At 41.4% G+C, this 22,636-nt stretch overlaps 1 protein-coding gene across 1 annotated transcript; it reads right to left on the bottom strand.

Moving 5' to 3' along the window:
• Positions 1–508: 508 nt before the first annotated feature.
• Positions 509–14,101, bottom strand: LOC112219109 (purine nucleoside phosphorylase-like). The gene is made up of 7 exons (XM_024380323.2): positions 13,731–14,101; positions 9,877–10,046; positions 9,439–9,542; positions 6,072–6,247; positions 5,618–5,808; positions 5,301–5,470; positions 509–819 (listed from the first exon to the last, which is right to left on the bottom strand). Exons 1-7 carry the CDS (start codon positions 13,757–13,759, stop codon positions 763–765), a joined length of 897 nt encoding a protein of 298 aa, XP_024236091.2. The 5' UTR covers positions 13,760–14,101; the 3' UTR covers positions 509–762.
• Between the last annotated feature and the right edge of the window lie 8,535 nt (positions 14,102–22,636).

Genomic DNA, 22,636 nt, shown 5'->3' with positions numbered 1-22,636 from the left:
TATGTTGCCTCCATTTCAGGCAAGATGAAAATCATGTATTCCTTGCTAATGTCAGTTACATTTATCTTGGAGCATGTAGAGACAAATAACTACTTTGTAGAGCCACACCAATTGCATGAGAAAAAAAAGTAGTCACTCAAAACATGTATCACACACACACTACACGCACGCACGCACACACACACACACACACACTTGTTATTTTATTCAGTGTAGCACTGTTGTAATGAATACTCCGGAAGAAAAAGGTGTAGATTCACGCGCAGAGCGTGACAGGTGTTTATTTCGCAGAAGGCAGGAATCGTGGTCACAGACAGGCAATGGTCATACGCAGGTAGGCAAACAGGCAGGTGATTCAAAACTAGGACTGAAGGCTATAACTGGTTCTCACAAACGAGCTAGGAAAAGGCTTAGTAGAGTCAAAACGAGCAACACCTCACAAAGGCACAAACAGAATGAACTGAACTAAATAAGGAGCTGATGAGACCAGGTGAGTAACTAACACAGGTGAAATCAATGAAAAAAATGAAAGACGGGGCTACGTTCAAGAACACAAAGACACAGGGCTACGTTCAAGAACACAACGAAACAGAACACAAGGTTGACTAAGAAAATAAACACAGAACCTTACAACTGGAATGCCCTCATGAATGTATCTTGGAGTGACTATTATCTTGTCTGTTAATAGAGAGTAACGGGGGCCCTAGCCTGTTCTCCCTCCCTACTGCTTATGCAGCTCACACAGGGCATTCGCTGATTCATTCATATTCCAGCACTGATTACAAGGGTGGTTGCAGTCTGCAGATACTGCTGGTGATGCTAAGAGACAAAGGGAGAGCATCGTGTCATCAACTCCTGAATTATTTACTTATCCACATGACATTAGTAGATGGTATTTGAAACATTGATGAACATTAAGTTCATCATGATGGGTAACTCAATATCATATTTGATCAAGCATGAGAGTACAACAACGTGTACTCTCATGTGTAGTAACTGACAACATGCATCAGTAGAGTCTTCAATTGTCATGTCACTATTGTTTCTCGCTCACTCAGGACAACACACTGTGTTTGACCTGAGCCATTTATAGAATGTGCATTTGACCATTCTACATTATGCACAACAATGAGCGGTTATTATCGATATTGCTACAGTGATGGCGTGAGCCAACAGTGTACTATGTATGACACATAATATTGTTCTTAAACCATTTGAGAAAGGTGTTTTTTCTGCACTGTCATTGTCTTCATTTTGTTGCATATTTGCAGTGGTACAGTATGCCATAGATGGAGAAATATCTCCAAAGGTGTTTCTATTTCTGGCGGTGGTCTGTTAGGCTCACCGTGTTAATATTTCATCTCAGCTCCACTTCTAGAGTGTGTTGGCAGAACTGTTGAATTATGTAGTGGATAGGGGATGGGAAAGTTCCTTTTCATTCATCACATTTTGCAGCATATGTGTTTAGTTGTTGATGTGTTCATGTCTTGTGTTTAGGCATAGAGTACTGTGTCACAGGTCTCTCTAAATACTGATTGGGAGGGACAGTTGAGATGGAGAGTGGAAGCGTATCCCCCTTCTATTTTTCTCTCATTTCAAAAGATTCCTCCTTTTATTAATCAAAGTCATTGATGACAATCAATTTCTTGCATTTTTCAAGCAAAGCATACAATTCCTTTACTTCTCTAGGAAGCATCTTAAAGATGGAATCCTCACTACGGGAAACAGTGCCTAGTGCCACGGCTGTTGTTGTTGTTGTTTTTGTTTTGTTGACTAAGCCAGAGCTGGGGAGCGTTGTGCATCCTGGTAAAAACAAGTATTGCAGTACATATGCTGCTGTTCTATTGCACGTGCAATGATGTCAGAGGGACATCATTTGTTGTTTGTAGTAACTTCTTTTTTTGTGGCGAACGGACGTGGCCGTTTCACCACGAAGGATTACATCTCTTCCCATATTGCTGGAGAGTCAATATGAATATAAACAATAGGAAATAAACCATTCCCTTCAAAGGCCTTTCCCTACCTGTAATCTCACACGGACATTGCTCCTGCACAAACACACTCATAGTACACAACTTTACAAGTGTAATTTGTTGGTTTTATTTGAGTTATTATGCTTTTGTTTTTAGGACTAAAATTACAGTAAAGAAGTTAATCTCCTACATACAGTGCATTACTACTCCTCAACTGTGACAAACATCTGAAGTCAACAGGCTCCTTTATATGACTACGAAAATAAGTGGGCCAAAAGCATTAAGTGTAAAAAAACATTAAGAATACTGCTCTAGACTGACCAGTTGAATCCAAGTGAAAGCTATGAGCCCTTATTGATGTCACTTGTTAAATCCACTTCAATCAGTGTAGATGAAGGGGAGGATTAAATAAGGATTTTTAAGCCTTGAGTTAATTGAGACATGAATTGTGTATGTGTGCCATTCAGAGGGTGAATAGGCAAAACAAAATATTTCAGTGCCTTTGAACAGGGTATGGTAGTAGGTGCCAGGCACATTAGTTTGTGTCAAGTACTGCAACAATGCTGGGTTTTAAACACATGCAACAGTTTCCTGTGTGTATCAAGATTGGTCAAGAAACACCCAAAGGACATCCAGCCAACATGACACAACTGTGGGAAGCATTGGAGTCAACATGGGCTGTTCTTATGGCAAAATGGGGTACAACTCAATATTAGAAAAGTGTTCGTAATGTTTTTCACACTCAGTAGCTTTTAAAAATGTTAGACTTTTTATTCTTATAACCATAACTTATAACCATGACTAGGTATGGCGATCTCTCCATCAAGGAGATATCTCCAATGAAAATACTTAACTCAGATTAAAATGGTGGAATTTTAGGTCCACCAATGAATATATACATTGTTCATTATTACTAATGAGTAACACAACACAATGATTGTTGGTCCACATGACATACAGGCCATTGATTGGTCTTTCAGTGCTTGATCTCTTAATCACAATGATAATGAGAATAATGTGTACCTAATAAAATGTCCATTTACAGTACCGAATTACAGTACATAGTGCAATACATTCATGTATATGTTATTGTCTGGGCACGTTTCTTTCATGATGGCAAATATGACATTTCTATGCCACAGTTGATGGTTTAGACGTATTATGCTACTAGATATCTTATAGTTTGTTCAGTGTGATCGTTGATGCACTGTTATGCATCGGTATGCATTTTCAAGTTTTTTGTAAGTAAGAGGAATATATTATTCTCATGTCTGTACCATCTCCTATCTATTTATAATTAAGAAAACTGGTCATTACATTACTTTTATTGGCATAAGGACGACCTCTTTTCGAAGACGTGAGTTTGGTTAGAATCTCTCTTCGCAGTTTTCAGTCTAGAGATGAATACTACACATGATTATACGATGAGGACAAATCACAGCCTATAAGGTGTCAAATCATACTGAGGTAGCAATACTAGAATTAGCCTCTGTGCTGAGTAATGTCAACAAATAATAAAATGCTAGCTAGCTTGCAATCAAATAACGTACAGTTGAAGTCGGAAGTTTACATACACCTTAGGCAAATACATTGAAACTCAGTATTTCACAATTCCTGACATTCCCTGTTTTAGGTCAGTTAGGATCACTACTTTATTTTAAGAATGTGAAATGTCAGAATAATTGTAGAGACAATGATTTATTTCAGATTTTATTTCTTTCATCACATTCCCAGTGGGTTAGAAGTGTACATACACTCAATTAGTATTTGGTAACATTGCCTTTAAATTGTTTAACCTGGGTAAAACATTTCGGGTAGCCTTCTACAAGCTTCCCACAATAAGTTGGGTGAATTTTGGCCCATTCTTGCTGATAGAACCTGAGTCAGGTGTCAGCCTCCTTGCTCGCACAAGCTTTTTCAGTTCTGCCCACAAATTGTCTATAGGATTGAGGGCAGGGCTTTGTGATGGCCACTCCAATACCTTGACTTTGTTGTCCTTAAGCCATTTTGCCACAACTTTGGAAGTATATTTGGGGTCATTGTCCATTAGAAGAACCATTTATGACCAAGCTTTGACTTCCTGACTGATGTCTTGAGATGTTGCTTCAATATATCCACATAATTGTCCTGCCTCATGAAGCCATCTATTTTGTGAAGTGCACCAGTCCCTCCTACAGTAAAGCACCCCCACAACATGATGCTGCCACCCCCGTGCTTCATGGTTGGGATGGTGTTCCTAGACTTGCAAGCCTCCCCTTTTTCCTCCAAACATAACGATGGTCATTATGGCCAAACAGTTCTATTTTTGTTTCATCAGACCAGAGGACATTTCTCCAAAATGTACGATCTTTGTCCCCATGTGCAGTTGCAAACTGTAGTCTTGGCTTTTTTTATGGTGGTTTGGAGCAGTGGCTTCTTCCTTGCGGAGGGCCATTCAGGTTATGTCAATATAGGACTCGTTTTACTGTGCATATAGATACTTTTGTACCTGTTTCCTCCAGCATCTTCACAGGGTCCTTTGCTGTTGTCCTGGGATTGATTTGCACCTTTCGCACAAAAGTACATTCATCTCTAAGAGACAGAACGCGTCTTCTTCCTGAGTGGTATGACTGCTGCGTCGTTCCATGGTGTTTATACTTGCGTACTATTGTTTGTACAGATAAACATGGTACCTTCAGGCATTTGGAAATTTCTCCCAAGGATGAACCAGACTTGTTGAGGTCTACAATTGTTTTTCTGAGGTCTTGGCTGATTTCTTTTGATTTTCCCATGATGTCAAGCAAAGAGGCACTGAGTTTGAAGGTAGGCCTTGAAATACATCTACAGGTACACCTCCAATTGACTCAAATGATGTCAACTATCAGAAGCTTCTAAAACCATGACATCAATTTCTTGATTTTTCCAAACAGTTTAAAGGCACAGTCAACTTAGTGTATGTAAACTTCTGATCCACTGGAATTGTTATACAGTGAATTATAAGTGAAATAATCTGTCTAAACAATTGTTGGAAAAATGACTTGTGTCATACACAAAGTAGATCTCCTAACCGACTTGCCAAAACTATAGTTTGTTAATAAGAAATTTGTGGAGTGGTTGAAAAACAAGTTTTAATGACTCCAACCTAAGTGTATGTAAACTTCTGACTTCAACTGTACATCATATCATTGCAATGATCCATCTGTATTTCTTGCTAGCTATTGACATTTCTCTAGTCTGGAATATATTCATCTTTACTTCCAATAACATCACCTCATAGTAACTATATTCCTGGGCTGATTACACAGACAGACTGGGGCTGATCTACATCTTAGCGAGCAGGTTACTGACCATCCTCTGTAGGTCCTGAGTACGCATTCCTGTGGTCTCCAGTACCTCATCGTGGTTGGCCTTCTCCTGGCTATTGTAGTCTGTGACCACCTTGTTGGTGATGAGAGACAGGCCAAAGACACGGAGACCACAGTGACGGGCCACCACCACCTCAGGGACTGTACTCATACCTACAGAGCACAGACAGAGGGTGAGAGAAGACAAGCATTGAGTTTGGTCATTTTCAACCTGACACTCGTACATTTTCTGTAGAAGAAATGGACATGGCTATTGAGAGACTTGAAGGCCATGGTCAAAACCCAATGAACCATACTTACCCACAGCATCTGCGCCTAGTTTCTGGAGAGCTCTGCATTCTGCGATGGTCTCAAAGGTGGGACCTGCCAGCATGCAGTACACACCTTGCTGGATGAAGGAGGAACAGCCCTGCTCCTCAGCAGTCTCTTTGGCAAGACTAGAAAGGTCTTTGTCATAGGCATCTGACATGCAGGGAAAACGGACTCCAAACCTGAAGCGATACATAAAGTCCTGTGTCATATCAGAGGCCCTCGATGTCAGGTAAAGGACAAAGTACATTCGAAGGACTCCACAAGGGTAAGACCCATGCCCTTTACTGTAAAGAAAGGCCAGTAATCAGGCTCCATGTATGGGAAAATGTGGGAGGAGACCTCTGGGGAGCCTTTTCCATGGCAGAAAGAGAAGCCCATCCTCTTCAGACAGAGGGAACATGCAACGCAACCCTTCCAAAGATCAAAAGACTGCTATTCTAACCTTTCATCGTTGTGACCACACAGTGGGTTGTGGCCTGCAAAGCCAGGCATGTTGATGTGATCCTTGATCAGCATGATGTCACCCACTTTAAAGTTGGGGTTCAGCCCCCCAGCAGCATTGGTAATGATCAAGGTCTCCACCCCCAGCAGGAAGAACACTCGGACTGGGTACGTCACCTGGAGAAAAAGAGGAACTAGAGATAAGGGATCACTCAGTGCTGACATTTTTCAACAGAAAAACTGCACTGTTATCATTATTACTAGGTGACTAGACTATAATCATTATAGAGGGTGGAATCATTTTAACAAAATAAAGTCAATTTAAACCTTTAAAGTCTTAAAAACCTCTTAAAGATCGGACACTTTTTTCCAATTTTCGCCTAAAATGACATACCCACATCTAAATGCCTGTAGCTCAGGCCCTGAAGCAAGATATGCATATTCTTGATACCATTTTAAAAGAAACACTTTGAAGTTTGTGGAAATGTGAAAATTACTGTAAGAGAACATAACACATTAGATCTGGTTAAAGATGTGGCCTTTCTCTTGAAATGCAAGAGAAAGGCCACAATGTATTATTGCAGTTTAGGTGCAATTAGATTCTGGCCACTAGATGGCAGCAGTGTATGTGTAAAGTTTATACTGATCCAATGAACCATTGCATTTCTGTTCAAAATGTTGTTTCATGACTGCCCAAATGTGCCTAATTTGGTTATTAATAACTTTTCATGTTCAAAATTGTGCACTCCCCTCAAACAATAGCATGGTATTCTTTCACTGTAATAGCCACTGTTTGAGGACAATACAGTGCCACCGACACGGCCTGCTACCAAAACCTGTGGGTTCTCCTTCACCGCAGCCAACGTGAGTAAGACATTTAAACTTGTCAACCCTCACAAGGCTGCCTGCCCAGACAGCATCCCTAGCCACGTCCTCAGAGCATGCGCAGACCAGCTGGCTGGTGTGTTTATGGACATATTCAATCAATCCCTATCCCAGTCTGCTGTTCCCACATGCTTCAAGAGGGCCACCATTGTTTCTGTTCCGAAGAAAGATAAGGTAACTAAGCTAAACGACTATCGCCCTGTAGCACTCACTTCCGTCATCATGAAGTGCTTTCAGAGACTAGTCAACGAGATGGCCTACAGGTAGGTGAGGGCCCTCGGAGTGTTGTGTCAGGAAAATAACCTCACACTGAACGTCAACAAAACAAAGGAGATGATCGTGGACTTCAGGAAACAGCAGAGGGAGCACCCCCTATCCACATCGACGGGACAGTGGTGGAGAAGGTGGAAACTTTTAAGTTCCTCTGCGTGCACATCACGGACAAACTGAAATGGTCCACCCACACAGACAGTGTGGTGAAGAAGGCACAACAGCACCTCAGGAGGCTGAAGAAATGTGGCTTGTCACCAAAAACACTCGCACACTTTTACAGATGCGCAATCGAGAGCATCCTGTCGGGCTGTATCACCGCCTGGTACGGCAACTGCTCCGCCCACAACCATAAGGCTCTCCAGAAGGTAGTGAGGTCTGCACAACGCATCACTGGGGGCAAACTACCTGCCCCCCAGGACACCTACACCACCTGATGTCACAGGAAGGCCATAAAGATCAACAAGGACAACAACCACCTGAGCCACTGCCTGTTCACCCCGTTATCATCCAGAAGGTGAGATCAGTACAGGTGCATCAAAGCTGGGCCCGAGAGACTGAAAACAGCTTCTATCTCAAGGCCATCAGACTGTTAAATAGCCATCACCAACATTGAGTGGCTGCTGCCAACATACTGACTCAAATCTCTAGCCACTTTATAATAAAAAAATGGATGTAATTAATGTATCACTAGTCTCTTTAAACAATGCCACTTTATATAATGTTTACATGCCCTACATTACTCATCTCATATGTATATACTGTACTCTATACCATCTACTGAATCTTGCCTATGCTGTTCGGCCATCGCTCATCCATATATTTATATTTATATATACATATTCTTATTCATTCCTTTACACTTGTGTGTATAAGGTAGTTGTTGTGAAATTGTTAGATCACTTGTTAGATATTGCTGTGTTGTCGGAACGAACTAGAAGCGCAAGCATTTCGCTGCACTCGCATTAACATCTGCTAACTATGTGTGTGACCAATAAAATTTGATTTGATTTGAAAATTGGACAGTGCAGTTAGATTATTGGACAGTGCAGTTAGATTATTGGCCAGGGCAGTTAGAATAACAAAAATGTAAGCTTTCTGCCAATATTAGATATTTCTATGTCCTGAGAAATGTTCTTGTTACTTACAACCTCATGCTAATCGCATTAGCCTACATTAGCTCAACCGTCCCGTGGACAGGACAAAGATCCCGAAGAAGTTTTAATGTCTTAGTCTTAGGTCTCTCTTTATGTAGTGTTGTCTCTCTTGTTGTCTTAGGTCTCTCTTGTTGTCTTAGGTCTCTCTTTATGTAGTGTTGTGTTGTCTCTCTTGTTGTCTTAGGTCTCTCTTGTTGTCTTAGGTCTCTCTTTATGTAGTGTTGTGTTGTCTCTCTTGTTGTCTTAGGTCTCTCTTGTTGTCTTAGGTCTCTCTTTATGTAGTGTTGTGTTGTCTCTCTTGTTGTCTTAGGTCTCTCTTGTTGTCTTAGGTCTCTCTTTATGTAGTGTTGTCTCTCTTGTTGTCTTAGGTCTCTCTTGTTGTCTTAGGTCTCTCTTTATGTAGTGTTGTCTCTCTTGTTGTCTTAGGTCTCTCTTGTTGTCTTAGGTCTCTCTTGTTGTCTTAGGTCTCTCTTTATGTAGTGTTGTGTTGTCTCTCTTCTCGTGATGTACGTTTTGTCCTATATTTTTATTTAATTTATTTTTATTTTTAATCCCAGCCCCCATCCCCGCAGGAGGCCTTTTGCCTTTTGGTAGGCCATCATTGTAAATAAGGATTTGTTCTTAACTGACTTGCCTAGTTAAATAAAGGTTCAATAAAAAATAGTTTAAAAAAATGCTTATAGTAGGTCAGGGTGCAGACAGATTGTGTTTTAAAGGGTTCCAAGATTTAGATGTGAAAATTCAACTAACACTGTCAAAGGTTAACCCATGTTGACTGCTATGCTACTTTCACAGAGGTCAAAGCTAACTAAAGACACCAACTGTGTTATTCTAACATAATGGGACTTCTTCATAAAAGTGCAAACTGGTGAAATATCATTGAGGACCTCACTACTCATTTGAAAGAATATAGTAGCTGTATTTAAAAATAAATATAATCCCATAACGTGTCAGGTTTATCATGGGATATACAAGCATTCCAATACACTTTTTCATTAAATATTAATCCAATGTAATGAGGATATGGCTCTGGTGGGTGGAAAGAGTGGAGCTCACCATGGCAATGTCATAGCCCTCGTAGAAGTGGAAGCGGCCCTGCATGCAGACACACTGCTTCCCCTGCAGCTCCCCAAATACCAGCTGACTGACATGTCCTTGTACTGCAGTGGTACAACAAGAAAGACAGGGGGAGGATTTCAATAGAATTGCTGAATATAAATATTTCAGTCAGGTCCCAAGGAGAGGAAGCAGCAGCCACCATCGGGTGACGGTCTGGTTCTGGGTCACAGTGAAGGGCTGGTGTTCTTACTTCATCTTTCAAAACATCTACAGAAACATTTCTTATCTGACATTAAATGATTAAATGCGTAAGTTATCAATGATCATTATAACATCTATTGAGCTGGATGATGTAATGGTGCATGTACAAACTGAAGACGGCAGGATGCTGTACAGTTTCAGGTGGTAGAGTGCAGGATAAGGATGGTGTCTGACCTGTGCTGTTGGGGAAGTGTGGGATGTCCTTGTAAGGAAACACAGTCTTGTTGTCCAGCAGGTCAGCAAGACCACCGAGGCCGGAACCACAGATGATGGCTATTTTAGGCCTCTGCTCAGTGTGAGACAGCAACCAATCAGCTGTCTCCCTGTAATCCTCATATTTGTAACTGAGGGAAGAAACAGATAGTAAGTTCATGCTATTCAGTATAATGTTACAATCTAAATCATCAATGATCAGCTGTGTTTCTGCAGAGATGGACTACTATACACCTTTCATCTGAACTCAACCAATGGGAACATTTGTTTTTTGATTATGCAAAACCTATCAATTACTGTCAAGTATCTTAGCAACTCCTTCAGCTAATAATAACAAAATCATAGACAAACACACCCCTTCACACCCCGGGCTCCCGAGTGGCACAGCGGTCTAAGGCACTGCATCTCAGTGTTTGAGGCATCACTACAGACACCCGGGTACGAATCCAGGCTGTATCACAACCGTCTGTGATGGTGAGTCCCATAGGGCAGTGCACAATTGGCCCCGCGTTGTCTGGGTTTGGCCGGTGTAGGCCATCATTGTAAATAAGAATTTGTTCTGAACTGACTTGCCTAGATAAATAAAGTTTCAATTTAAAAAGAAATGAATCTGCTCTCTTGGTACTGAATGTGTGTGTGTGGGAGGGAGAGAGAGGGAGAGAGAGAGAGAGTGGGAGAGCTTATCTAATTGAATTAAATTGAAAACAACAAAACATAATTAACTTCTACACATTTAAACTCTACAAGCATATCAAGTTGTATTGGCATTTGAGACATTATGGTTGTTGGCATTCTCATTGGGTGGACATGGTGAATGATTGCAAGTCCTGTCATTAAAAAGTAGGCATACACAGATTTTATAAGTGACCATAAATCCAATGAGATCACTTGGTCTGGAGGCCAATCTAACCAACATTAGTGGCATAGAAAGCAGTTTGTTCTGTTGTTTTTAACAAAATAAAAAATATTCCTTAATGTTATTTTACTGTACAACAGATACTACTGTAAACATGTGAAGTGTACTGCATGATTATATGAAACAGGACATACAGGTGGGAACTGGAAATTACTATGTCTTATTTACGTTTTGAACCAATAGTTCGCCACAGAATAAACAAAGTTCTGTTCAAAGCAAACAGTTGGTCTTCCTCAATTTTCTTTGGGGGGCAATAAAAGGTGTTCATTGTTAGCAATAAACGTTGTTAGCAATTGTCACCATAAACGTTCATATCAGGCATGTTTATTTTGAAGTATTGAATCTGTTTTGTATACTGGTAGTTTTCTGCTCGCTGTAGTATATGGGGGGAGCTCACAGGGCAGGAGGGGATGAGCCGCAGACGAATTGGCTGATTCCGTGAAAGCGCAGCGCTTCCATCACGGAGCTGTCCGTGGTGCTGCTGGCCACTGTCGGATCAGGACTTTCCATTCAGCACGGTCCACCGGGCCGCGGGACTGCACACTCCCAGACCCAAGCGCTCAATGAACACGCACAATGGCCACTCATTGTGTACTTACAACGCCGAGTCCCTTTCCTTTCAAATGAGCTGGCAAAAGTAGGGCTGCTTTCAATGCTTCAATCAAATCAAATCAAATGTTATTTGTCACATGCGCCGAATACAACAGGTGTAGACCCCACCGTGAAATGCCTACTTACAAGCCCGTAACCAACAATGCAGTTTTAAGAAAAATAAGAGTTGAGAAAATATTTACTAAATGAACTAAAGTAAATCAATAAAAATATAGAAGAGTAACAATACAATTTTGCATAGGGTTTTCATGAAAAGTAAGCTTGTCTGTTTAAGTGTTACCCAGGCCATCGTGTACTTACTTATTAGGATGTAGCCTAAACACTAAAAAAATCATTAAAAAAGCTAAGATATTGTTCAATATTATTTACCTTATATTAGGAATAGAGATGTTCGATATGTAGGCCTAAATCAGCCATTTGTATTGATATCTATCAAATAAGTCAATTATACCAGAGAACCACGATAATCTCTTGCCATGAACATTTACAAATCTGCCCATTTCATGTAGCCTAATCCATTACCACATTGTAGCCTATGAATGACTGACTGAAGATGGCATATTGGAAGTAGAATCAGGGCCCGGTTTCCCAAAATAATCTTAAGGCCAAGTTCGTTGGTATGAACTTCTTATGAGCATCGTTAAATCTCCGAGATTTTTCTCCAAACCATCGTTATCAGGGACAGCAGTGGACAGCAGTGGAGAAGGTGGAAACGTTTAAGTTCCTGGACGTACACATCACAGACAAACTGAAATGGTCCACCCACACAGACAGTGTGGTGAAGAAGGCGCAAAAAGCACCTCTTCAACCTCAGGAGGCTGAAGAAATTTGGCTTGTCACGCAAAACCCTGACACACTTTTACAGATGCACAATCGAGAGCATCCTGTCGGGCTGTATAACAGCCTGGTACGGCAACTGCACAGCCCACAACCGTAAGGCTCTTCAGAGGGTAGTGAGGTCTGTACAACGCATCACCGGGGGCAAACTACCTGCCCTCCAGGACACCTACAGCACCCGATGTCACAGGATGGCCATACAGATCATCAAGGACAACAACCACCCGAGCCACTGCCTGTTCACCCCGCTATCATCCAGAAGACGAGGTCAGTACAGGTGCATCAAACCTGGGACCGAGAGACTGAAAAACAGCTTCTATCTCAAGGCCATCAGACTGCTAAACAGCCACCACTAAATCAGAGAGGCTGCTGCCTACATTGAGACCCAATCACTGGACACTTTAATAAATGGATCACTAGTCACTTTAAACAATGCCACTCTAAATAATGCCACTTTAATAATGTTTACATATATTTTATTACTCATATCACATGTATATACTGTATTTTTTACCATCTACTGCACCTTGCCTATGCCGCTCAGCAATCGCTCATCCATATACTTATATGTACATATTCTCATTCACCACTTTAGATTTGTGTGTATTAGGTAGTTGTTGGGGAACTGTTAGATGACTTGTTAGATATTACTGCACTGCACTGTTTTTTTTCACCCTCCTGCTTCACTTTGTACACAGAAGATCTCCGCTAAACATAGAATATCACGGTTTATCCGTCTCTCTGTGACCGCCGATAACTTCAGGACAAAGTTAAATACAAGTACAAAGCTGCCAGTGTCTTAACATGATACAAACAAGCGACGTATACAAAGAAAACCGGGATGAGTGCATTAAAATATAGCCTAAAAACAGTAGTCTGTATGCCTATTTAATTCATATTGAAATACATTTCATGTTCAATCAATTGATTTCTATTTTGCTACTTGTATGCTACTGTCTGTAATTTGTCTCAATACATATTTCATGATGTGTAGCCTAACGTGTATGCAATGATGTGCTAAATCGGTGATTTAGTGCATTTGTTATTGGGTAAGCGTTATAATAAGCCGCCTCAATATTTGCAGCCGTAGGTGGTAATATCTCTCTAGGAGCTGATCCGTCGTCAGTATTGTGCACTAATGTTAAGGAAAGATTTGATTGGAGTAAACTGATCCTAGAGCAGCGGGCCCTTTCTTTCGATCCTTCAGTATCGACACTTGCTCCAACGATGACTGTTCTTTTTGCGTCACGTTTTGGGAAACCATCGCTAAATTCCATCGCTACTGGAAAACCAGGCCCAGAACATTCATGGGTTACTGTGCGCTTCCAACCCCTGACACAGACGAATTGATTAGCATATAACCGTGGCTAACTTGTTATAGGCTCTACTGTAGCCTACCACGAGGACAACATTTCATCCCGATATAGGCTACACCGATATGTTATCTTACCTGGATGGGTTCGAAGATGAAATGTTCATTGCTGTTTGTTCTTCAGCTACTGAGTTTAGCGACAAACGGTAATCGTAGGACGAGGTCACGGTTGCGACAGACAGATGTGATGAGAGGGTGGCGTGACGGAGGAGGAGTCGTTGGATTTGCGGTTCCTTTGATAGGGCTCGTTGTCCTAATCAACATTTCTAACAGACTGGGCCCGGTTTCCCAAAGCATATTAGAGCCAAATTCATCGTTAGAACCTTCGTAGGAACATCGACATCGTTACATTTCCGAGATGTTTCCCTAAACCATCGTCAAGTAAAGTTGCACTTGAAAACGCTCGTTATTTACAGATTTACAGACTGCCTCTCAGACCATTCGTAAAACAACTAAGTGCGTTGTAAGATTATTTTTTGCCCTTCCGCGTCAATTTATACACAGAAGATTTATAAACATATAATTAAGCTGTCTCTGGGACCGCAGATAACTTGGGAACAAAGTTGACTTAAAATGCAAAGTTGACAATGTCTTTGCAATTGAACAAGCAAAGGATAAATATATGCTTAAAATTAAAACTGAGATGACTGCATTAAACAATAAATAGTCCTACATCAGGCCTATATATTTTAATCATATTGAAATAAATGTAATGTTCAGTCAATTGAGTTCTATTTGTAAGCTACACTGACTATTATTTGCTAAATATATTTCATGATTTGTAACAACATGTGCACAATGATGTGCCAAATTAATCTGTGATTGAGTGCATTATTATAGTGTAAGCATTAGAATATGCCGCCTCAATATTCGCAGCCATTAGGTGATAATATCCCTCTACGAGCTGAATCGTCTTCAGTATTGTGTAATAATTCTAATGTTAATGTAAGATTTGGATGGAGAAACGTGATCAGAGAGCAGCGCTGACTTTCTTTCGATCCTATCAGTAGGTGTATTGAACAACTCACGTAATGAACGTTCTTTCTGCGTGGTGTTTTGGGAAACGCGTGTTACATCATCGGCAGTTGTAGGAAAGATACATCATTAAAACACCTGTAAGACTAAAGTTCCATGATTGAAATTCCACCTGCCAGTCGGAGCCTTGATGAATGGTAATCAATCACATTTATTTATAAACCCCTTCTTACATCAGCTGATGTCACAAAGTGCTGTACAGAAACCCAGCCTAAAACCCCAAACAGCAAGCAATGCAGGAGAAGCACGGTGGCTAGAAAAAACTCCCTAGAAAGGCCAGAACCTAGGAAGACACTTAGAGAGGAACCAGGCTCTGAGGGGTGGCCAGTCCTCATCTAGCTTTCCCGGGTGGAGATTATAACAGAACATGGCCAAGATGTTCAAATGTTCATAGATGACCATCAGGGTCAAATAATAATAATCACAGTGGTTGTAGAGGGTGCAACAGGTCAGCACCTCAGGAGTAAATGTCAGTTGGCTTTTCATAGCCGATCATTCAGAGTATCTCTACCACTCCTGCTGTCTCTAGAGAGTTGAACTCTAGAGAGTTCCATAGCTGCAGGCAGAACAGTTGAAATTGGAGCAGCAGCACGACCAGGTGGACTGGGGACAGCAAAGAGTCATCAGGCCAGGTAGTCCTGAGGCATGGTCCTAGGGCTCAAGTCCTCCGAGCGAGAGAGATAGAAGGAAAGAAAGAAAGAGAGAAAAAGAGAGAGAGAGAATTAGAGAGAGCATACTTAAATTCACACTGGCCACCGGATAAGACAGGAGAAATACTCCAGATATAACAGACAGACCCTAGCCCCCGACACAATACTGGAGGCTGAGACAGGAAGGGTCGGGAGACACTGTGGCCCCGTCCGTCGATACCCCCGGATAGGGCCAAACAGGCAGGATATCATTGTTTTGTATTTCATTAGGCCTACATTAAAACTTCACCACAAAAAATGATTTACTGAAATAGTGAAAATGGATGAAGGGGAACATTTGATGCGTAATATGTGTAGGCTACCTGAAACCATGCCCCCACACTGGAAATCCCCCATTTAAACGTCCCTTTCACACAGAGCAGATGTGCCCACATGACAGGCTTTTGAATGTCTCTTTGTGGTCAAAGAGCCTGCACTGACATCATGTGAAATGCATAATTACCCATGATGCCTGTCATTTGAGTGTGGTTAAATGTCAGGGTTTGATTTCATTTTGCCTTGTGAAGGCATACATTGAGAGAGATCCCTTTTAATCATCCCCAACAGTCACTCTGTCTATGGTAGTGCTTGAAGGACTACTCAATTATTATTTTCTTCTGCATTTTAGAGCTCTCTCCAATGCAAAAGTGTAACTTCTAGCAGGCTACTTCAAGGTCTTCCTTGGCCAAGAGCTTAATTGTAGTGCAGATGTTGTCATGAGTCTGAGAGAACATTTGGCATTTTTAAAGCTCATTTCCTGTTAATCTACACACTTTGCCATGAGGAGGAGAGAAACTGTTGCAGTTTCAAGTAACTGTCCAGTGAAAATCTAATTTTTAAAAGTTAATATTCTGTTAACTCATACCCAAATAATGTTGTTGACTCATCCTATGCTCGTATTTGTTGTCAGAGCATGAATTAGAGAAAAAAAACACTTCAAAAACCTCACCTGAAACTTGTATCTCAAACAGACTGTTTAAAAAATGCTTGCTATTTCCTCATGTAGGAATGTTAAAAAAATGCATATCTTTATGCATATTAATTTCCTGCAATTCTACACAGTTTGACATGACTTATTATGCCTCTCTTTTGATGGGTGTTTTAAGGGGTGTTTGCAGTGGCAACCTGTCAGTTTTGAGCCCCACCTGTTTTGCATGTTATTTTGGCATTAATTGTAACGGCTGTTGGTGGAAGAAGGTCAGGACCAAGGTGCAGCGTGGTACATGTTCATCCTTTAATAGTTGAACTGAACACTGAATAGCAAAACAACAAAGAGAACAACCGAAACAGTTCTGTCTGTTGCAGACACAAAAACAGAAAGCAACTACCCACAAAACCCAGGTGGGAAAAGGCTACCTAAGTATGGTTCTCAATCAGAGACAACGATAGACAGCTGCCTCTGATTGAGAACCACACGACCAAACAACAAAGAAATACAAAATGAACATAGAATGCCCACCCTAATCACACCCTGGCCTAACCAAAATAGAGAATAAAAGCCTCTCTATGGCCAGGGCGTGACATTAATTCATGTCACATATCAGTTTGCAAATAAAGCCACATACAAACAAGGTCTCTTTCTTGAGTAAGGCAGCTCCAAAATGCAGGTGTTTCAGCCTAGCTCAGTGCTTTCTGTGGTGGAGGGGCAGCCAGCAGAATATACAGAACGTAGGTGTCGGTAATCTTCTCTAGTTGCGCCGTAATTGTCTCAGTGTTCTGTCACTCATGGGGACACTACGTCTCTGCAGAATCTACAGGGAGAGCTAGGCAGTTCAAGCCCCCTTGGGTGCTGCCATAGATTTACATTAGAAGTGCCCAACCAAGAATGCTCAAGATCATTGGCCACAGATGAAATGACATCAAATCACGTTATATCTACTGTAGCTTTGATTGGACTGATCATGTTACTATCAAAATCTTAGCTAGCATGCTAGAGAAGCAGTCATCATCATGAATCTTGTTGACAATCTACTGGCAATTTTCAATCCTTATCAAGATAAATTATAGATACAAGTTATCTGTACTTATTGGCCTTTGGACAAAAACATTACACAACAAGTCGGAAATCGCTAATTCAACAATGAGTGGTTTGGAAGGAATCAGTGGCTAACTGCAAGTATAGGAAAGCAATTACTACTTTGCTTCCCTTGCCTGCTATTTGGTGGAGAGGGTGTGTGGTCCAAGTCTGGCTTTAAGGATTTAAAACATCTGTCTGAAAGGGTCTATTTTCCAAGCTTAAAAGGATAAACATTCACACGTAACACCATGGGCCAGGAAAGGTTGAATACATTTGCCATGCTGTCAATCCAGCATGACTTCTGCCGCATTCAAAACAACTGGAAACTTGGAACTGGGAAATCTCAGACCTCAGTGAGTTTAAGACAACCGGGAACTGGGAAAAAAAACGAGCTACGACTTGGAAAATCCGTTTTGATCCGTCATCCAACTCGGAATTCCAAGCCGGGAACTCGGGCTTCTTTCTCGAGCGCCGACCTGAAGATCACCGACGTCATGATTTGACCTTGTTTTTCCTGAGTTCCCACTTGTTTTGAAACACTTTTGATGACAATATTTGTCTACAAGAAGGACTGCCCCACCTTCCTGTTCAAGTGAACACAGCACAACAACGGGGAGTCCAAACAATTTATTGTATGCTGCTTCATAAATTAGCTCATGTGCTTTTCTTCATGAGGAGGGGATACAGTGACAGTCAATTCCCATTCAAATATTTGTTTTCAACAAAAAGTTCAATAATTCCAGATGATATTACAAGGGTTGTTTTGTTTGCGGAATGCATTGTCTGTGAGTTGGTATATTGTCTATAAAAGTGGATCCTCGTGATTGGCTGTAATAAAATACTTCAAATGCCAGGCTTTGGCCCTTGTCTTTCTCTCCCCCTGTGGATTATGTTTCAAAGCGTCTGAAGGCATTGTCTGGTAGTAGTTGAGACATGGCACTGCCTTGTCAGGTTCTTCTGTTCTCCAGAGGCGAAAGAAACGCACCCCAATTTAGGCGAGGTGCTGGCAAGCAGAGTAGAACACTTGAAAAATTAAAGGGGAGCTGGACACTAGGAGCTCAGATGCAATAATTTAATAACATAATATCCAACGTTTCGAGAGACAAGCTGCCTTCATTAGGGTATAATGACAAACACTGTGGGGTGACTAGTTTAAATAGTGTCAAAGGACACACACAGGTGTCTGTAACCATGGCCTGATATCATTGGTTAATTCTCAGATATAAAAATAACATAGCAAAGACATGAATGGATAGCATACGATCATAGATACAATTTGGCAACATAGGTCTATCCCTTAGTTTTAGGTCAGTGTGCGCGCAGACAAAAGACTTCGCTGAGTTCCATGAAGGAGCAGCTTTCATGCTGAAATATAATACAAAATTAACGCAAGTAAATGTCACCAAGTAAAATATAACTTGACTAAAAGTCTTAAAATATCTCGTACTAAATTAACTTTAGAACAGTGGTAGGAAAAATACTAAATTGTAAAAAGTACAATTAAATGCTATGCATAAAATTCCTTATATTAAGCAAACAAGCACAATAACATTTATTTATGATCAGATAGGGCCACACTCCAACAGTCAGACATAATTTACAAAAGTACTATTTAAGTTAAGTGAGTCCGCCAGATAAGAGGCAGTAGGGATGACAACGTGTTATATTAATAGGTAGGTGAATTGGACCATTGCTATCCTGCCTGAGCATTCGAAATGTCATGAGTAGGCCTACTTTTGGGTGTCAGGGATAATGTATGGGAGTAAAAAGTACATATTTTCTTTAGGAATGTACTGGAGTAAAAGTTACCAAAAATATGAATAGTAAAGTATTGATACCAACAACAAAAACTACTTAAGTAGTATTTAAACGTTTTTTTTACTTCAGTATTTTACACCACCAAGCAAAAGTGTGAATAATGCACCATGTTTTTTTTAATAGAAATAGCAAACTTCTCCTCATTTCAATTCAGCACTAGGAGTTCCATTATTATTTATGCTTCTCATTTACAACAGACTCTTATAAAGTCATTCCTACTAACCCAATTGGTTCCCACCAAGTTCCCAAATAAATAACTATCCCTTTTAGTGCTCTGTAGGTTTAGGTCATTGTTCGCAATCATCCCAATGTGTCTTGCAGAGGTTGTAGATGTTGGTATACTGTTTCACAATACAGTATGATCTTGAAGAGATATTCCAGATTACACACTGAACTCATATTGAAAGAGGCAGGCAGCATGTTATAAGAAATTGCAACTGTTTGTTCATGTCATCATTTACTGTAATCCCAAAGCTACTGTAGTGAATTCTCTTGATCACATCTACGCACCCACATTGGAAGTCTGACCATGAAGCTGCAGTTTTAATTGAGATGTCTGGTATTTCAGAGGCGGCCCATGCAGCCTTTGCACAAGGCATGTCGGGGGGGGCGACTATGGAGGACATGGTGCCTCACAGGGAATGTAGAACTAGAACAGTAATGACAGAAGGGGAATTTGCTTTCCGTTTCATGCCTACAAATCCTATTAGTTTGATCCTTTTACAAAAATGTCTGGCTCTGGCTGATTTTGTAGAGTTTTGTGAGTCTTGTTTCTCGAGTGGTGACTGTTTGGAGGTTCCTGGAGGTTCATTACGTTTTAACACTGTCGTACAACAACTATATAACCAGCTATTATGTGCCGTCTGCTTATCCTCTGTCATTGGATTTTCTACTAAAGAACTGTGGAAAAAAATGTGTGTGTAACCCTTATGCATGTATTAGTTCAAAGGGTGGGAAATCTGACAGAAAAAAACGTCAGTTTTTCACTTTATGCCTGACATCTTACAGAGTTAGCAATTCTGCTCACTTTTTGAGCTGGCTTTCCAGATACACCTTTATGGTAGACAGTACACACTACCTAAAACTGAAACAGTGCTGCAAAGGTTTATCCTCTACGGGATCAATGTCCCCCCCACGGGATGCTTGAGCTAATGCTAATGGAATTAGCAAGACGTTGTAAGTAACAAGATGTCACTCCCTGATCTGTTTCACCTGTTCCTGTGCTTGTCTCCACCCCCTCCAGGTGTCACCCATTTGCCTCACTTATCCTCTGTGTACTTATACCTGTGTTTTCTATTTGTCTGTTGCCAGTTTTTCAATTTTACCAGCGTTTGTCCTTTCAGACCCTGTTTTATCCCAGCCTCTCTTTTTCTCATCTCCTGGTTTTTGATCCTCCCCTGCTCTGCCACCGGGTTCTCGCCTTTCGAGTGTTCCCTGGGTTATCAGCCCCCACTCTTCCTGGAGGAAGAGGTTGGCATGCCCCCGGCCCAGATGTTTGTCTGCCACAGTCGCCATACCTAGAAGAGAGCCCAGTCGGCTATTCTCAAGATTACCTCCGGGTATCGGCTACAAGTGACCGCCACCGGACCCCGGCATCGTCTCGGGCAGAGGGAATGGCTGTCCACTCGAGATCTGCCCCTCTGGGTGGAGTCCCGCAAACGTTCCCCCGTTTTATCGTCCCTTTTACCATCTCCAAGATCAATAGCCCCTCTGCTGTTCATCTTCTGTTGCCCCGTACCCTCCGTACACATCCCACTTTACATGTCTGGATGTAATCCAATGTCTCACAGACCTTTGTCTCCTGTTTCCAGGCCCACCCCTCTTCCCCGTCTCATCGACCGCCAATCGGCATACACGATGAGGCGCCTCCTGATGGCACTAGGGACATCCTGGACCCAGGCCTCATCGCTGAGTTCCAACGCCGACACCCCGGTCAACCAGGTATGCGCCCAGCTAGTCACACCCTGATCTGAATTTGTGCTTGTCTCCACCCCACTCCAGATGTCGCCCATCTTCCCCACTATCCCCAGTGTATTTATACCTGTGTTCTCTCTGTGGCCAGTTTGTTTTGTTCATTAAACCTACCCATGTTTTTCCCCTATAGTTCCTACTTTTCTATTTTTCCCAGTTTTGACCTTTCTGCCTGCCCTGATGCTGAGCCTGCCTTACTGTATCTTTGCCCCACTACTCTGGATTACTGACCTCAGTCTGACCTGACCCTGAGCCTACCTGCCGTTCGGTGACTTTGCCTGACCATGTTCGATTTATTAAACATTGTTATTTCACACATTCTGCACTTTGTCTTATCTGAAACCTGATACAAGAACATTTCCCAGGACATAGACATGTCTGATACGGGCAGAAAGATTAACAAGAATTTAAGCTAACTGCACTGTCCAATTTACCGTAGCTATTACAGTGAAAGATTACCATGGTATTGTTTGAATAGAGTGCACAGTTACAGTTGAAGTCGGAGGTTTACATACACCTTGGCCAAATACATTGAAACTCAGTTTTTCACAATTCCTGACATTTAATCATAGTAAAAATTCCCTGTCTTAGGTCAGTTAGGATCACCACTTTATTTTAAGAATGTGAAATGTCAGAATAATAGCAGAGAATTATTTATTTCAGCTTTTATTTCTTTCATCACATTCCCAGTGGGTCAGAAGTTTATATACACTCAATTAGTATTTGGTAGCATTGCCTTTAAATTATTTAACTTGGGCCAAATGTTCCGGGTAGCCTTCTACAAGCTTCCCACAATAAGTTGGGTGAATTTTGACCCATTCCTCCTGCCAGAGATGGTGTAACTGAGTCAGGTTTGTAGGACTCCTTGCTCGCACACGGTTTTTCAGATCTGCCAACACATTTTCTATGGGATTGAGGTCAGGGCTTTGTGTTGGCCACTCCAATACCTTGACTTTGTTATCCTTAAGCCATTTTGCCACAGCTTTGGAAATATGCTTCGTTGGTGGGTCGTTGGGTCGTTGTCCATTTGGAAGACACATCTGCAACCAAACTTTAACTTCCTGACTGATGTCTTGAGATGTTGCTTCAATATATCCACATAACTTTCCTGCCTCATGATGCCATCTATTTTGTGAAGTGCACCAGTCCATCCTGTAGCAAAGCACCAGCACACCATGGTGCTGCCACCCCCGTGCTTTATGGTTGAGATGGTGTCCTTCGGCTTTGGTCATTATGGCCAAAAAGTTCTATATTTGTTTCATCAGACCAGAGGACATTATTCCAAAAAGTACATAGTCAGGCTTTTTTATGGTGGTTTGGAGCAGTGTCTCCTTCCATGCTGAGCGGCCTTTCAGGTTTTGTAAATATAGGACTCGTTTTACTGTGGATGTAGATACTTTTGTACCTGTTTCCTCCAGCATCTTCACAAGGTCCTTTGCTGTTGTTCTGGGATT

Source organism: Oncorhynchus tshawytscha, linkage group LG19 (genome assembly GCF_018296145.1).
Source record: "Oncorhynchus tshawytscha isolate Ot180627B linkage group LG19, Otsh_v2.0, whole genome shotgun sequence".
Classification (NCBI taxonomy): domain Eukaryota; kingdom Metazoa; phylum Chordata; class Actinopteri; order Salmoniformes; family Salmonidae; genus Oncorhynchus; species Oncorhynchus tshawytscha.
The sequence above is the reverse complement of the archived record's forward strand: the minus strand, read 5'-3'. Positions and strand labels throughout refer to the sequence as shown.

Bases quoted from the DNA above. Each gene is read 5' to 3' on its own strand.
- LOC112219109 (XM_024380323.2), bottom strand. From the start codon at position 13,759: ATGAACATTTCATCTTCGAACCCATCCAG. The intron at 10,047-13,730 runs GTAAGATAACAT...TTCTTCCCTCAG, and splicing joins TCATCTTCGAACCCATCCAG to TTACAAATATGAGGATTACA. The intron at 820-5,300 runs GTCAGTAACCTG...TTTGTCTCTTAG, and splicing joins CTCAGGACCTACAGAGGATG to CATCACCAGCAGTATCTGCA.